The following is a 17,723-nucleotide window of genomic DNA, read 5'->3' as shown; positions in this document are numbered from 1 at the left end:
GAATAGTTTTGATTAATGAAGACTTACAAAAATAAAACAAAGCAGCTGAATGTGGCAATGCAGCTTGAAGCCAAATAATTGTGTTCATTTTTATTCAAGGTTTTTGGAGTGGAACTTCTAAAACAAGTGAACTGCTGAGGAACAAAACCTAGAAATGGGCTTTGAGGTGACTAGACTGCCAGAATTCATCACAGGAAGCATTTAGCTACTGATTGAGTTCTAACAAACCACAGCCCATTTTAGTAAAGAGTATTAGTGGCATGGGATTTTTTTAATGGCCAGCAAGTAGCAATGATATGCTCATGGTGATAGCCTGTAAACCAAGAACTGTAACTCCTAGACTGGGACAGGGGTTAGCTCTCCCTTTCCTTTTGGCAAAGGAGGTGCTGTTCAAGGCAGACTTGCATCTTGCTAGACAAAGCTGGCTTGTAGGCAGCGTCAGCCTGTCGGACTGTTGTTGCTCTGGAGGACACAAAGCAACACCCTGGTTATCGTGATGCCTGTGCTGACCAACTGCTGAACACCAATTGAGTTTGGTCTGGTGCTTAGAGCAGATGGTGGTGGTGGTTTTGCAAGGCTGATGAGGTGCGCAAAGAGGAACTCCCACCCAGTACCATGGGTGTTGGGGAAAGGGGCATTATCGTGGTTGGGGAATGTAGTCAGAGAGGACTGGATGGACTTGCAACTTGGTTCTGCTGATGAAAGGTGAGCCATCTTGTTCAAAAAAAGTCCTTGGTTATTAAAGGACTGTGGTAAGATAAAACTTGAGGGAGTAGTTGTAATAGCTGACCAGAAAACTTTGATTGGATTTCCTACAGCTTCTGTTAAAGGGAAGCTGTTTTACTCATCCTACTAGCTGAAGAAACTTCAGTGACCAGAGCAGTGGAGTCTGACAAATACAAAGAAATGAGCTACAAGAAAATAGCTGGAGAAATGACTGTGATGAAGCTAAACTGACAAGCAGCAGCTGGGTGTAAGGTGGCAGAGAGATTCCCATTGCTGAATGCTAATGTGAGTTTTACTTGGTGTGTGGTGGGGGGGGAACAGTGCTGAAGCTGATGGAAAGTGTTAGAGGGTACTAAATGTGCTGTGTCCCTTGCTAAGGGACAGCAGTTCAGGACTAGTGGCTTCTACATGCCTCCAGCACAAAATTAGCCTTCCCGCTCTGAAGCTGTTTTCTGAGATAGTTGAATAAATGGTCCAAATGTCAGTCAATGGTAGAGAATAATTAAGCTCTTTTACAAGTGTACAGTAAAAAAAATCAGGAGAAGGAGGAAGAGGTAGTTCTTTATTCTAGAACAAGAAATATATTCACTTAAATCAGGAGCAGTTTGTTACTAAACTTGTTCTAGAAGCTTTTAACTTTTGAAATTGATAATTCATTAATGAAGGGTCTACAGAACTATGTAGGAAAACTGAACTAACTGGGTTTCTGGGTTCTTGGTGTCCTCATCACTGAGCAAGTAGCTCAGTTAAGACCTAGCGAAGCTTTCACTTTTGTCCTGCTGTGAAAATCTTCTCCAGTTTATGTGAATATTGGCCAAGGTGGCCAACAGCATCCTGGCTTGTATCAGAAATACTGTGGCCAGCAGGACTAGGGAAGTGATTGTCCCTCTGTACTTGGTGCTGGTGAGGCTGCACCTCGAATACTGTGTTCAGTTTTTCAGCCCCTCTCTACAACAAAGACACTGAGGCGCTGAAGCTTGTCCAAAGAAGGGCGATGAAGCTGGTGAAGGGTCTGGAGCACAAGTCTTATGAGGAGCAGCTGAGGGAGCTGGGGTTGTTCAGTCTGGAGAAAAGGAGGCTCAGGGGAGACCTTATGGCTCTCTACAACTGCCTGAAAGCAGGTTGTAGGTCTTTCTTCCCAAGTAACAAGTTATAGGACAAGAGGAAATGGCCTCAAGTTGCACCTGGGGATGTTTAGATTGGATATTAGGAAAAAACGTCTTCACTGAAAGTGTTATTGAGCACTGGAACAGGCTGCCCAGGGAAGTGGTTGAGTCACTGTCCCTGGAGGTTTTTAAAAAGATCTGTAGCTGTAGTGCTTAGGGACATGGTTTAGTGGTGGACTTGGCAGTGCTAGGTTTGCAGTTGGACTCGATGGTCTCAAGGGTCTTTTCAAACCTAAACGATTCTATGAATATCAGACCTATTCTCCCCTCTTTCTCTGGCTGTATCTAGCTGTTCTTTGTTCTGTGATCTCTGTTTTTAACTGTCTTAAAAACCACACCCCCCGCCCCCCAAACAGAATAGTATAATGCGTGCTGTTCTCTTTTATTTTTCAGCTTATGTCTTTCAGCACAGTAGTTCTGCCTCCTGTTCCCCAGCACAGTAGCAACCAATGGAAGTTTGAACAGATTTGTGTTTAGTGCCTTCTAACTGCTGTCATCTCCAACTTGCTTGGAGGATGCACTGTGACAACTCTGCTGTTGCTGCTATTGGTGAAGGGACATATGGAGTGGCAGTGTTTGATTAAAACAGGCTGAGAGAAAGCAATACAAAGGAACGTTTGGCATTTCTTAGGGGGGCAAGATGTCCTCGACATGCCTCATGTAGTGTTGTCCCAATATGCCTTGCTTATAACTTAGTGCCTTCTCATCTCTTCTACTTTGGTGTGAACATAAGAATGTGCACGTGCTATTTGTAGCTTTGCAGGCAGTCTCCTGACTCCTTTTATGGATGAAGGTTGACGCTATGCTGAGCAGCATCATATGAGTGGGATGTGGCTTCTGGGATATATACAGTATTTATACTGAAATTTTAAAGTTGAGGAGTGTGGTAGGCTGTGCTTTCTTGATTCATTTTGAATACTATTCTACAGTTAATCCATCTAAACCTACCTTATGCTCAGAAAATAATTGGATAAAGCCTCTTAATTCTCTGCAAGACTAGCATTTTTTTAAACAGTACTTAAGTATCTGTGAGCAGCTCATGCTTCCTTCATCTCAGTTGGATCTGTCTGCCATTTGACTTTCGGTTAGTGCTTTTGCAAGTCATTAACAATGAGGTTGTCTGGTTTAGGGAAAAGCTGTACTTCAAGTGCAAAAGCAGGGATGCTTTCTGAGAAGGCTTTCAGGTACGGTTTCAGATAGAACACTTCTGCCTTGTGATTTAAGGCTGTTATCTGATACACCTGTTCCAGGAGGTTCCCAGTTGTGGTGGTGATATTTAAAAACTTGTGGTCATGCAAAGTTGTGTAGTTAAATGGTAAGGATTTTTGTTCAAAGTAACATGGCTGAAGCATGTGGGATTACTGCTTCTTGGCATTTTTAAAAAAATGATGCTAGTACTAATGGCTAGAGGGGAAGAAAGTGGGCAGGCTGACTTCTACAGGTGTATTCAGCTGCACTTCAACTCTAATTCAGTATCTTTTTTTCTCTCCCTAGTACTTTTGTCCATCTGTTCTCTGTTGTGTGATCCCAATCCAGATGATCCTTTAGTGCCTGAGATTGCACGGATCTACAAAACAGATAGAGAAAAGTGAGTATGGATGCCAAAAAACATGTCACATCCTTAACAGAGCAGAATCCACACTTAAATAGTAAAGGGGAACTGAAGGGACCTGCTTCTTGGAAAAGCGTGTGAACTTTTGATTTGCCTTTTTCACTTTAACTGTGGTCTTTTCAGAGCTTTTTCCTAGGATCTGTAGTACAGCTATCTTAACAGCATTGCACTGTTGTAGGAAAAAGGTATATATGCCAGCAGAAGTGAAGGATATAGAGGCCTTGTACTTCTGTGGTTTTATTACTGCATTTTTATTCCATACAATGGTCTTTTGTTAGTGTTGTAGCTGTTAATTACAGATTTGCTTGGTTTAATGAAAATGTGAAGTGAACAATGCAAATCTGTTTCCTATGGAGCTCTTGAGTTAGATGTGACCAGCTTTTAAGAGCCTTCACTGCCTGCTTTAATTCTATATAACCAGCAGAGGGAGAACAAGTTACTCTAGTGAGAGAATATTTCCATGCTAGCTAGTGGTGATGGAATCGTACAAGCAAAGAAATAACAAAAAAACCCCGTTTCATCTTCATTTGACAACACAGGGGAAGAACAAGTGGTATAGAGGTGGGGTGGGAGGACTCCAAGCTTCGATGAAGTAAACAGCAAGAAGGGAGAGAACTCCAGCACTAATGAGCACTTTAAAAGCAGCAGCTTAATGACTGTAGTAACACTTTTCTACCTCACTGTTCCCTTCCAGATTTGATCAGTAGTCTTAATTTCTGAAGCTACATGGTCATCTGATGAGAACAAGATAGGAAGGGAAAATGATCCACAAACTTGCTTACTCTACTGCATACTTGAGAAGCAGTGTTAGTTCATCCATCGTGTTTTTTTAATGAGAGCTGCAAGAGTAGCAGTGTGTATTTTGAGATGCAGCTAACAGTGACTGACTGCACTTAATGTATGCAGGACTCTTTCCTATTTTTTCCAAAAATAGGGAAATAAATTTTGTGCTTAAACATAACTGGACTTGCTTCTTGAGTAGTCTCAGAACAGTGAAGTAACAAATGCTCTCGTCTTCATGAGTGGATTGCCAGATTCTTTAAGCTAAAGAACGCTGTCTACAGACCAAACTCCAGCACAAGAACCTAGCCGACATATATAACTAGGAAACTTCTTCCTATAAGTGCCTTATGCTTTTTCTACAAATTCTGTAGAACAAGAACAACTTGCCTTCTGTTGTCAGAAATAAGCTTTTATCAGTACTGTTAATCACAATGACTGCTTTCTTTTACATAAGTATCCTGAGCTTCCTCTAGTAGTGGCTCTGGCTATAAAGAGTATTTGGGTGCAAAAGCTACAGGTGGCTTGGGAAAAGGGACATATTGTGCTTTCAGAATAAAAAAAAAATTCTGGTGGACAAATCATTGTGTCCTGATAGTCAGTGAAGTAGCCAAATCCAACATGTAGCATGAAACAAGCCTGTTGGGGTTTGGCAGCCTAGTAGATACCAGGTACTAGGCTTAACTTTTGAAGAGAAGAAGAATGGAGTGGGAGGGAAGCATCACCTATTTTTTCCAGAATGCCAAAATTAAAACCTGCAGTAATAGTTTTCCCAGGGATGCAGCAGTTGAGGGCTGGAGGAGGTGCAGGTAAAGACTTCCTGAAAATACTTTCCCCGCAGACCTGTGCTAGCTCTGTTTTGTGGCTTGAATCGCAATGATCTCGTATTCCTGTTGTAAATATGACTAGTTATTTCTTTTCCATGAAGTACTGTGGGCTTTCTTGTTTCCCCTGTTTCCTTAATATTTCAGTTTGCTGTTAAATTTTACAAATTCATGATACTACTGGAGAGAATGTAAGTTCATGCCATGTGTAGACTAGACTGCTGGGGTCAAAATACTGTTTGGATGTTATGTTAAGTAAATCCTCTTTTTATACATACAGGTACAACAGAATAGCTCGGGAATGGACTCAGAAGTATGCGATGTAATTAAAGAAATTATTGGATAACCTCTACAAATAAAGATAGGGGAACTCTGAAAGAGAAAGTCCTTTTGATTTCCATTTGACTGCTTTCTATGAGCCCACGCCTCATCTTCCCCTGTGCACATGTTTACCTGATACAGCAGTGCTGCGTGTTGTACATACTTGGAACAACAAAATAGAAATACTGTATTTCCCCGTACCAACATTGACTCCTAGCAGAGAAGTGTGTGTGTGAAAAGCTGGTTCTTCAGTCATAACTTTGTGAGCCTAAAAGCATTCCTTGTTGATTTAAATTGGGTAATAAAATGTGAATGGGAGAGTTATGGTGGATTTCATGTTTTTAGGGACAGTGCTGATCTGTGAAGGATTTTAAGTGGAATCCTTTTAAACTCATAACAGTTATGAAAAGCAAGGTGAAGAACTTGAAGCTGTTTCTGTATTCATTTTATTCTGAAGGACCTACACCTTAGGTAAATGTTATGACCAATGAGATAAACTGTACCCACATCCTGTGTTTAAGGTCTAAGTTTAACCGGTCAACATTTAAATGGATTGGAGCTATTAGTGCATCAAGTGATGTTGATTTGTTTCAACTCTCTCCCTTCCTTCATACTTTTTTGGTTTGTATGTGGTTTCTCAGTTAATACATAGCTAATAGCTCTTGTTTTTCTTAGGTTTTTTAACTGCTTAGGTCTTTCTGGATGTAAGGGTAAAAATTCATTTGACAGAAAACTTGTGTATATTTAAAGACCCAACTGCTCCCCTGGAGCTTGTACGTTCAAGAATGATTAATCTGTGTAATAAACTGATTACTACAGTCATTACATATAACTTTGTGTGAATAGGCTTTTAATTTGAAGAGCAGTTTGTTACAGGCTAAAACTAATGGTGGATTTCTCTAAAACTTTTGCATTCACAAATGGTTGCATTTGGAAGTCATGAAGCAGTTTGGTTTGCATCACACAAGGCTATGCACCTGAACAAGACAAACAAACTTAAGCACTTACATGAAATCAGGATGTGTAGTGTGCCAGGAACTTGACTGTTAAACCAAACAAGCAGTTTACTAAGTGAGAATGAGTGACATTTTACAAAGCCTAATGGTATTATTCCCACTTGCATGGGACCTAACACAATGCATATGTATTGTAGGTAAGTGAAACCTTATGTAACTAAAATAATGGATGTAAAAGGGTAAAAAAAAAAACCTACCAAACACATCAGCACAAACTTTCATAAAATGTAGCTTTTACATAATTACTTTGCACTAAACATTTGCAAATGTTCATACAGTTTTAAATTGTACTTCTATGTGTCTTTTTTTGAACAAAGTCTTCACTTGAATCTAGTGAAAAATGTAGTTTGAAACTTTTTTGTATACAAGTGTATTTGCCAGCATCGTTGGTGTGAAATAGGCGAGTCTGCAAGTTTATCTCCTCTTAGTAGAATTGTAAACAAAGCCATTGACTATGAAGGAGAGGCTGTAGCCTCCAGCTCTCCAGCCACAGGGGTCTGTCCTATCCATTTTCAAATGCATCTTTACACTCTTGCACAAATGAGGAATAAATGTCCACTGCTTTTGGTCTAAATCTGTTCCACTTGTCTCATCTCTTGATGTCCTCATGCATGCACCCCTGGATGTAAACGTTAGCAGTGTTTCTTGGAGCCCTGCAGCAAGCTGTTGGTGAAACCAGCATACGTGTGCATCTCCAGCAGGCACGAAGACTGCCACACTAGCAATCTGCTGCTGTGTGGGGATGAAGCAGCTCTAAAGCAGTGGAGCAGAGCTTCGCTGGAAAAGAAATGAAGCATGTGGCCATGTTTCCTGGCTGAGTGACAATGTAGGGATGAGGGCTACTGGGGAGGGGGAGAAATATGGTGTGCAGGAATATGAGCTGGCTATTGGGTCATCTTAAACTCTTGGCACTTGTGTTATGCCACAAAGCGTTGGTGTCTCCACTGGTTTAGAAAGCACTATATGGCCTATCACTGAAGTGTGGCCCTGGGTAAAAACTTTCTGCATTGTCAAAACTAGAGTGTAAGCTAGCGGCTGCTAGCGTATCTTGGTTTTGTGTTAACCTTTAACCATGTCTGGCCTTACCTTTTAGTAAAGTGTTCTAACACGCAGGCTAACACTGCTGCTAGACCCTCTGTGGCCGAGGGAGAGAACATACATCAGTGGTGGTGGAGTCGTCCTCCCCTGTTTCTGCCGTGGGGTCGGCAGGTATTCGCTTCCTCAGAAGTACAGGGAGGGGTGGGTTGGTTGCGGACCTTGCAGCAAGCTCTTGTTTGGGTTCCCACAGCTGCTTTACAAGTGAGCCACCCAAGAATGATTTTTGTGGCAGATTTGGCTGGTTTTTGACACTGGCAGGTACTGGAGGAGATCAGAGGCCTGCACAGGAGAGAGAGAGAAGGGAGCAGTAACAAGTGTAGAAGTTGAGGAGGATAATTTTCCTTTCTGGTGGGGCAGAAGTCGCATGCGCTAGGTGACAGGAAAGTAACAGGGCCATACATGAATTGAAAGAGAGTCCTGAATGTTGTAGCAACTTCAGCTTAGATACTGTATTAACACATCTGCTTGTGTTGGGATGATTGTATCATACTTGCAAAGCAGTGTTTAAACAGATCAGACTTTCTTGATGGCATGACAAAAGCTGTGGTATAGTAAAAAGCAAGGCTGGTGATCTTTAAGTAGGAGTACATATGCTGTCCCTTGTGTGGGCTGACCATTTGTTGCTGAGGGTTGTACTGTGAACTAAATGAAGGAGCCTTTTTTTTCTAGGATTTATTTAAAACCTGATCTAGCTTAGCCTTTTTTGGGACTAGAAACTTGCTCTTTTGAAACAGTGTATTGTGTATGTTCTAATGTAAAACAGTACAAGAAGCCAGGGGCTCTGGTTGTTGCCTTTCTAGGAACTCTGAACTTGTCATGTCATGAACTTTTTCAGTCCCTGGTTTTTTTTTTTTAACTTGATTTAGTATTTTGACTACTTCAGTTTGCATGGCTTTCTTTGTGCTGGGACTTCTGTGGATGTAGACTGTACATGCAATTTCCCTTTTTTCGTGTCATGTGCTAAGCAAATGTGTTTTATTAAAAAAATAAATGCTGGGCTGCTTAGATTCCTCCAGCTCTGGCAACACTGTGAAGCTGAAACACTGTGACTGGTTGCATTGCGTGTGTTCATTTGTGCCTGTCCACCGCAACAGAGTGCACCAGAAGACAAATAACTCCAAGTTCAGTTGAACTGTACCGCATGTAAATCTTCTAGGACCACTGCCTCTATCAAGTAGCTGGCATTATTTGACAGTGCATATACCTACTGCAGCGTGTATTGCCTGTAACTTGAGTTTTCAGGGGCTGTTTGTGTACGTGTGCTGTGCTTGCATATGAGAGAATGTGATCCAGTCTATTTCAGAAACTTCTAGCTCAGTCCTGAGTAGCCACTCGTCAGTGTGCAAGAGTTGCCAGTTAGCTTAAACGTTACCGTGGCTTACAGTGCAACATCTATGGACCTACAGACTGGGATGGAGCTGATTCTGGACGGTACTGGAGACCTGGTTACTGTGCTTGAAATATCTAGCTTGTCCTTCGGTACCATGTGCTGCTGCATTTGTTTAATAGCTTTTTGGCAATGCAAGAGTGATTTTGGGGTTTTTTTGGTGGTATTTTTGTGTTACTACCTTGCTACACCAGTGCTCTCAAGTACGGTGCATACTGGAGTGCCTACAGACTTTTCTGTTTGATCTGCACACATCGAATGATGTAGTAAAAACAGTGGGACTAAGTTGGATATGATCTTGTGTCCCCAGTGTGCTCAGTAAAGCAAAATGTAACCTGTCCCTTGCCACTAAAGGCCACGGCTTTCCTTGCTTTTGGTACCTGCAGCTGCTGACAGAAATGCCTGGCTGCGTTGTCCGACAGTCTTAGTCATCTTCTTGCTATTCACAGCAGCAAAATGGCTCCAGAGTGGTTCTCGTTCCCAGTTCTGATGTACAGTAGAAGATCGGAAGCCTAAAGGAAGGGTAATGGGAAGTGCTTTGCCCAGTTAAGGATGGATTTCTTTGTGCCCTGAGCAGCTCTTGCAGGGGAGAACATAGCAGAAGACCTGGGCACGTGGGAGGTGCAGAAGAAAACTACTGCTCAAAGCAGTTAAAACTTATTCATGTCACCTTGCTCTAGAGAACCAGGATAACATAACAAAACATCTCTGAACATGCTCAGCACTTTCACTCCGGATGGAGGAGCCCTTGGGCTTAGGTGCCAGGCATGCCTGCTTGCCCAGGCAGGGCTTGGAAGCCACATCCTGCAAGAACAAAAGCCCCATGGTATATTGGAGTAGAAGGAAGGCTGTCCTCTTCAAATAACCTTGGAGCAGTTTTGCTCTCATCCCTTCAGTGTTAGGGAAGCCTACCTCTGTCTTCTACAGATAGCTAGAAAAGAGTTTCATCCACCCTGGTTATTGTTTCCTTCCATTTCTTGGCTCCTTTATGTAGACTTAGAGTAAGTCTGTGATTGAAGCTGGAAACCTTAGTTGCTTTGGGGTTTGGCAGAAGCTGTTTCCTACAGGGAATGCACAGGGACAAGTATGTTGAGGGCACCTGATGGAAGGTTAAAGCAGGAAAAAAACTCTGCTGTCCAGCTTTCTGGATGCACGGAGACCACTCCCTGCATGAGTAACAGCAATCAGAGGCTTTGGGAGGGATTCCTGCAGCCATTGCCTTGCTGCCCCTGCCCTCACCTGGAAGTGTGTGTGAATAGACCTATGCTATCACTACCTGTACTGTTGTAATGTGTTGCAATTTGATCACCATTAAATAATTCCCTTAAACTTACTGTGGCTTGATTGCCTTTTTTTTTTTTTTTTTTTGCTTTAGTTGTGCCTTTTATACCACTTTTTGGCTCATTTTATTTTCTTTCCTCTTGTAGCTACTCTCTCCCTTCTCACCAACGATCCAGTTCTGCACTGTCCTCTGCTCAGCTGTCTCCAGTCACCTTCATCTTGTTTTTTTTTTTAATTTCCTGCAAAGCCTGGCTTGCTCTCTGAACATGGGCAGTACTTTGTGGGCAATGTTGAGTAGCTTTGGTGGTCTTCTGTCTACTTGATGTAGAAATGCATATGCTCTCACCAAGCCCAACGTTGTCCTCTTCCTTGTTGGAAGCTGTGATTTAATAACAAGCTTGTTGGTGCTTTGATTTCATAGCAAGCTGCTGCTAATGCCTGTGCCCTTGCTTCAGTGGGCTCACTGTTAGTTCTGTAAAGCTGGGATCAGCTCTGGTGCAGGAGCACAAGGCATGTGGCATCGGAGGAAACCAGAGCTATCCTGACTGTTCAGGGGCTCCCACAACTTGTGACTTACCCTTGTGGCTTACTCTTCCTCCAGTTTGACATCCACAGGTTTTGTTTTATTGTTGTGTTTCTGCTTCTCAGCACCCCCCCTCTTTCCTTCCTTGTGTGAGAATATTTAGTTTTTATTGTCATATAGCTAGGTCAAACCATCTCAGTGTGAGTGGGGATCGGATGTATTTACAATTCTTGCCCTTTCATGAACAAATGTATTTATAATGAATGCTTTCTTTATGGATAAATCTCACCGAGTTGCTCGGTGAGAGATTTATTGGCGAGTTTATCTTGTCGAGTTGCTCAGCTGTATACACTTCTTCCTTGCCCCCCCATCTATAGGGAAAAGTTGTTCATCTCCCATTGATGGAAGCTCTTGCTGGTCTGGAGCTTCTTGTGGATAGTTGCTGGGTCCACTGAGCCTGCAGAGCAGATTCAGGATGGAATTGCAAAGGATTGGATCGAAAGACCAAGTCATGGGGTGTAGATGCAACTCGGCATTTTGAATAAGCTGGGAACTCAAGTTTGTTTGGTCACTGTGTTAGGTCTCAGGCTCTGCACTGCCTTCCTATGTAAGAGAAATAATGTTTATTAGCACTGGAAGTCTAGCTACACCCAGTTCTTTATCTAACAGTGACCAGAATTAAAGGCCTGTGTGAGAAGACAGAAACAGGATGGGCAGCTGTGATGCTTGACGTGCACTCGCTTCCACCTGAAGAGCTTCTTGAGGGGAGGTGTGGGTCCTATAACCTCTCTGGTTATCTTGAATAGACTTCTGTGAATGTGTCCTCTGGTCTTTACGTTTGTGTAATGTCTTATTGTTTATCCATATTTGATCTTGTCAGTGCAAAATAATTTAGTGGTACTGGTGATGATTGCAGGCTTTGGGGGGAGCAGAGCTTCTCGTAGATGGTCAGCCAGGAACAGTGAGATGGAGGGAACTTAGATGACTTGGAATGGCATCGCCAGTTAGATGAAATAACAGAATTGCTGTTAAGACTTTCTACCCTAGAAAACTCTTTGGCGTATGGTGCTCATGATGGAAAAGTATTTTTTCTTAACTGGAATTAAACACAGAGGGAGCAGCTTTGAAAGCCTGATGGAGGGCAGTCTGTGCTGTGGTGCTTCTGCCCTGATCTGAGAGCCTGCTTTGCTTCACCACCTTTTTGGCTTTGACAAGAGTGAATTTATGGTCTGCAAAGACAAAAAATTTTGTAGGGCTTTTTTCTTGCTGGTCTTTGACTTTTTTTTTTTTTTTCCAGAAGACAACCTAGTCTTGGCGTTTTTTGGTGGGTTTTTTTGTTTGTTTGTTTTTTACATACTGAGTTCTGTGACATCCTTCATAAGTTGGTACTGATAAGAGGACCCAACAGACCAAGGGGAGCTGTGGACCTGTGTACTCTTAGGCTGCTGTTACAAGATCAACATGTAAAGCATCATGTCAGAGTTGTTGGGAAATACCTACCCCTGAAAACAAAGCTTTGGAAGAGAGTGTGGAGTAACCAGGACCGCATTACAGAGTCCAAAGTCTTAAACTTGGACGAGCTCATGGAACGAGGGAAGGTGGCAGGGTGTGAAGCTGTGGTGTCAGCGGTCTGGCTGCGGGCGTGGTCTTGTGTGTCGTGCTGCAGGGCTTTGCCTGTAGTCTGAGCCCTGGCTGCTGGGGAGCATAAACTCTTTCTTCAAGTGTGTTTTCCAAGTTCCTCTGATATGAGATGATAAGTGTCCTGAAGCCATGAATACCATACCTCTAATTTCCCTCGTATCTGCTTACGTGGGTCCCTGTGTCCAGCTGAAATGGTGTGGTCCTGCCCTCACCCAGCCCCAGCTGCTGGAGGTGGCTCAGGAGACAACTCCAGCTACAGCAGGCAGCGTCTTGCTCCCTGGTCTCAGCGGTGGAGGCGGCATCTGGGCTGATAAGGCTGGGGGAGAGGAACAAGCCGGCCTTGGGCCACTGCAGCTGGCAGCAAGATGGGAAAAAGTGCCAACGATAGTGTGTGGGACGGGAGGGGAGCATTAATTTCTTGGTCTGATGGAGCGAAGGGGAACCTGGAGTTACCATTGCAGAGGTTTCTGACCCCCTTTTCCCTTAACCACCTTAAAACTGGTGGTTTGTATCAAAATCCTCTCCTTGCTCCACCTACTGGGCCACCCCCAGTAGTGTTGGTTCTTGGGAGATTTGATTTCCCTGCCTTGTGTCTGTTCTTGAGCCAGCTTTTAGCAAGCTTTATTAAAACTCTCATACAGCTTGGGAGTGTGATTTTATTTATTTATTTTTTTCTTAATCTTGGCATAGTGCTTTGTGAATCGATGCGGTGATACTGTCAGTGGCTCTTTGTGGGGTCTGTGTGTTGCCAGTTCAACCTGGGATTCGGTAATTCTGCATTTCTGCAGGGTGTCATGCACATCCCTCACTCCATGCTTGGGAGCAGCTCCAGGAAATTCAGCAATCCTGTTTTGAGTCTTGTTGAGCAGATGAGCAACTCAGTGTCGCCAGAGCTTCCAGAAAAACATTGTTGTACCTGATAGCTTAGCCTTGGCTGTTGCATGGCTTCCTTATGTTGACCTGCCTCCTGCTCAACTGGAGGAGAGGTGCTCTGAAATGTCCAATCTGCTGTCCTCCTGTTAACTCTGTGCATGGCTTCCTTGATTTGCCGCCTTTTTTTTTTTTTTTTTTTTTATCCCCCTTGGCTGACACCTTGCAGGATAACAGCTCAGGTTTTCAGGAAAACAAATAGAATTGAGCAGAGCAGTTGGTGAAGATGCACGAGCGGGGTGATGCAGGACGGTGTTGTGAAAGCCCGCTCCTGGATGTACTTGGGCTGTTTGCTGTAACTAAGCAGGTGCAAGTGGCAACTTGGCTGCAGAGATAAAGGTTGCGTGCACAGCCCGATGTGGCACCTCGTTTCTGGTGAGCTGTCAGCAGCATGTGCTGCATGTTGATCTTGCTGAGTTAGTGACTGGGATTGACTCTGACGGATTTATCACTTGTACAAAACTGAGTGGAAGTTTTTTTCCTATTGTAACCCTGAATACCAACATAAAGTACTTGGTGTTTCAACTTGTAATCCCTTCTTGGAAAACTCTGATGAAAAAGCTGTAGGAACTTCTCCAGATCCACACTGGACACTTCACGGCAGGATAGGCTTTTGCCAAGCAGATTTTATTGGGTTTGTTGTGGGGTAACTGTTCAAATGCTGTGGTCTGAGATGACGTACAACAGGTAAGCATAGATGTTCGGTATTTAAATGCTAAAATCTTTCCTCAAGTCAAGTCTTGCCTTGGTCAAGTAACTCAACTGACAAATCATGTGTTGGCCTCTGTAAGGCACCCACCAGGAAAACCATACTCCTTGTCCAGAGGCTTATTTGTAAGACTCCCATGTCGGTGCCTCCTCCAGAGAAGAGGTGGTCTTGGCTGGAGTTGATGCAGCCCCAGCTCAGCCCCATCGAGGAGCAGATGGGGCAGACCTGGGAGCACCTCCCGCCGGCAGCACCTCGAGCCCTGTGCTAAGGGCACGTGCCCTGCATGGAGATGGCACAGGACATGCCTCGGGGAGGTGTTGGTGAGGCCCTGTTGGTGCACAGCTAAAGGGGCTTTGCTGTGGGACTTGAAGCTCTCCTGCTTTGACAGGTTCCTTTCATGCTGTAGATGTGCTCCTGCTCTGGGGTGACTTGCATTACCTTGCTACAAACTGCATGAAATTCTTAATCCTTCAGGCTGCTCGGCCCCATTTCTCCTTTTTATTGCTGTCTCTTCTCTTTTTCTCCTAGCAAACCTGACTTTCTGTTGGGCTGTGTTTGTCCCAGCCCTTGCCCAAGCCCTTGGCTGCGTTAGCAGCGTCTGAGCATAGATGTCCTCTCAGCCAAGCCTTTGGCTGGATAACAGCAACACTCTGGGATGGCTGAGTGGCAAATGCAAACCTGAGGCCATCGCTCTGGTTGTAGCTGACAGAGCCCCTCTGGGTGCGAGGTGTTTGGGGGGAAGGTGTGGGAGCACTGGCAGCAGGCATGGGAAGGTGCCACTTTGCTTTTGACGTGGGCTTGAAGACCAGCTCTGAATAGGGCACCGAGGGTGAAATTCCCACCTCTGCGTGGACGCTGCTCCCGAGTCCTTCCTAGGAAGGCAAGTGTGCCAAATACTTGCTTTGACCGCACTGCGAGGATGCTCGTGGGAGCCTAAAAATGGGGCATGGCCCCTGGGAGATCCAGCCTGCCAATGGGGGAGCCTGGCCCTTGCCACCCTATCACAGCTCGGCAAGGCTTGAGCTGATGCTGCGGAGGGTCCCTGGTCTTTGCTTGTGGAAGGGCAGCCAGCGAGAGGCATGGGACCATTTTCCCCTCTATTGGTTGGTATAGGATCAGGGTGGTGGGGACCTGGAAGCCTCTTAGGGCTGTCCAGCTTCTGAGGGTGAATCTGCTTGTACAACCACTGTAAAAACTGCTTGGTGTGTTCTAGGTTTGCTTTTTTTTTTTTTTTCCCCCTACCTCTGCCTGTGACTCTTGTTGCAATGTTGTTTGCTGGGAGAGGATCCGGAGCTGGTAAGAAGACCAGGAGTCCTCGAACCTCTTGACGTAAATGGGATCTGCTGAATTCATGCCCCTTTCTTGGAGCCCAAGCCAAATCTGCCCTGAAGCAAAATGGCCCAGATGGAGCCTTCACACAAAGGAAGAAACCCAACCCAGAAACTCCTTCCAAAGAGAAACCATGCCTATTTCTGGGTACCATGGGAAGCACGAGGGCTTCTCCAGGAAGGACCAAGCATGGGCCCATCTCCCTACAGCCTGCAAGAGCTGGGGGGCTGAGATGGAGCTGGTGCTGCTGGGTGGGCTGGGGTTGGGGTTGCAGAAGTCCCTGCCCCATGCTGGCCCTGGAGCTCACGGACCCGTCCAGCTCCCTTGGCCCCTGGCCAGGCAGGAATGTCACACCCTTGCTGCCTGTGGCTTTGCCCAGGGGCAAAATGCCAGGGGCACCTATTCCCAGGCAGCTGCCTGCAGCAGGGAGGCCAGGGATGCTGCTCTGAGAAGGGATGTGGCATGCTGGGTGGCTGTCATACCTTCACCAAGGGTCCTGGGGAGGCTGCAAGCAACCCCTTGAGTGCCGGGGGTCATGGGGCGAAAGTTCCCCATGCAGCCATGCTGCTGGGGAAGCAAGGATGTGGGAAGGGGCAGGCTGGGGGGAAGCAGCTTGACTGCCCAGGGAAGGAGCATTTATCACTTGGGTGTGATTAGTCAGGCCAGATTTGGGCTTTCCAGCTGTGAGTGAAGCTGGGCGCAAGGGGACTTCTAAGAACGTGGCTGCGGGGAGCCGGGGAGAGGTGAGGACAAGGGGAAGGGGCTGGGGGACAGTAGCGTGCCCCTGCTGGGCACTGGCTGCCCCACTGCTGAGCCCATTGCATTGCTTGGTGTGGGTGAAAAAAATACACCTGAAAATAGGAAATAGCTCCCCAGCAGGGCCAAAAATAGGCAATATCCCCCTAGTAAGGGGGTGCCCCCCTGTCCTTCGGCCGGCAGGGGGGCAGGGCTGGGCAGCGGGACCCCCCGCATCCCTCGCGGCCGCCGGGGATCGGGCTGTCCCCGGGCGGGGAGCGAAGCCACCGATCCGCCGGGCTGCCAGGGGATGGCAGCAAAGGCCCAGGGAAGGCAGCGCTGCCGGCAGCCGCTCCCCGGCCCCTGCTGCGGCCGCCGTCAGCCCCGCCGCAGGGGCGCGGGGTCCCCCCATCCCCTCCCTGCAGCTCCGAGCTGTCAGCGGGGCAGGGCACGGAAAACCCTTTTATTTAGGAAGCTGCTATTATTATCAGTTTTATTATTATTAGCAAAAGTAAGCTTCCCCCCCCAGGTGGGTAGACGTGCTCTGCGATGCTGCAGTGCCCCAAATCCCTCCCTGACGAGTGTCTCCTGGAGATGCACAGGGCTTGTCCTGCTGCTGTGACTGGGAGGGAACCCGGCAGCTGCTCAGCAGCTCCTGGGAAACCTGCTGAGCGATACAGGAGGGCTGTGGGGTGTCCCCAGTGCAGGGGACATGGGACATCACCTTATTGCAGTCCTCTCTTGCAGAGCCAAGGCTGGGATAGGGGATGCTGGACCTGCCTGCTACCCCCTGTCTGGCAGGATCACCCCCAGCCTGGCCACCCCCCTCCCTCCAGAAGCCATCCCGGCAGCCTGGTGCCAAGGACATGGCGCAGGCGGGCCCGTGCTGGCCATCTGCTGCAGCCGCTGCTGGCAGGAGGCACCTTGGGGCTCTGCAGTGCTGGGCTGAAGCACAGCTGCGGGTGGTGCATCCTCCCGGGGCCCTCGCACCTCTGCCGAGAAGCTGCCAGCTCCTGGCACATGGGGTGGCCTGGCCCCGGCTGCCCCAATGCCCCACGGCCAGGCTCCAGCTCAGGGTGCTCCCATGGCGCTGGCTCCCCCCTCCCCGGCATGGCTTGCTTCATGTCCTGCCATCTTGCGCCTGTGAATAATTCACCGCCTCTGTCCCCGTTGTTTCCTTGCAGGTATTTATAGCCTGTGATCACGTCTCCTTGGAGGCAGCTTGCTTCGTGGTGGTGTAAATTTAGCTCCTGCCGTCTCTCACATGTCATGCCCTCTAGTCCTTGCGAGAGCCCTTCCCCATGGCTCCTCGCTGGCAGGTGCCGGAGCCCCTACATTCCCCCCTCTGCTGCTGCAGCCCCATCGCTACCCCCTGTGGCTGCCTGCTGCTGACCCTGGACCACGGGCAGCGGTCCTGGAGTGCGCTGGGGAGATGCTGTGCCGGGCTGTGCCCTGCCATGCGTCCTCCTCTTGGCGGCCCGGTCCTGGACGCCAGGGCAGCTCAGCTCGCCTCCGGCAGCTGCACGGGGCTGCTGAGCCATTCAGCTGCTACGGCACGGGGGATGCTTTGAAATTCCTAGGCTGCCATCTGTGCTATGCAAATCCCCCAATCTGATGGCTGTGTGTGGACCCGCTTCCGGACCCA

The 17,723-nt window shown here is 46.7% G+C and overlaps 1 protein-coding gene across 7 annotated transcripts in view; it reads left to right on the top strand.

Moving 5' to 3' along the window:
- The window catches only part of UBE2D2 (ubiquitin conjugating enzyme E2 D2), a 35,682-nt gene extending 25,419 nt beyond the window's left edge, over positions 1–10,263 (top strand). For all 7 annotated transcript variants that reach the window (XM_087760216.1, XM_087760214.1, XM_087760219.1 and 4 more), the window contains 2 exons: positions 3,387–3,480; positions 5,389–10,263. In XM_087760216.1, the coding sequence (XP_087616342.1) occupies positions 3,387–3,480; positions 5,389–5,434 (140 nt within the window). In that variant the 3' untranslated portion in view covers positions 5,435–10,263. The remainder of the gene's footprint in view (positions 1–3,386; positions 3,481–5,388) is intronic.
- Positions 10,264–17,723: the final 7,460 nt, after the last annotated feature.

This window comes from Nipponia nippon, unplaced genomic scaffold (assembly GCF_047370975.1).
Source record: "Nipponia nippon isolate SJK-2023a ecotype South Korea unplaced genomic scaffold, ASM4737097v1 scaffold_21, whole genome shotgun sequence".
Taxonomy (NCBI): domain Eukaryota; kingdom Metazoa; phylum Chordata; class Aves; order Pelecaniformes; family Threskiornithidae; genus Nipponia; species Nipponia nippon.
This window is presented reverse-complemented; position numbering and strand designations above follow the sequence as displayed.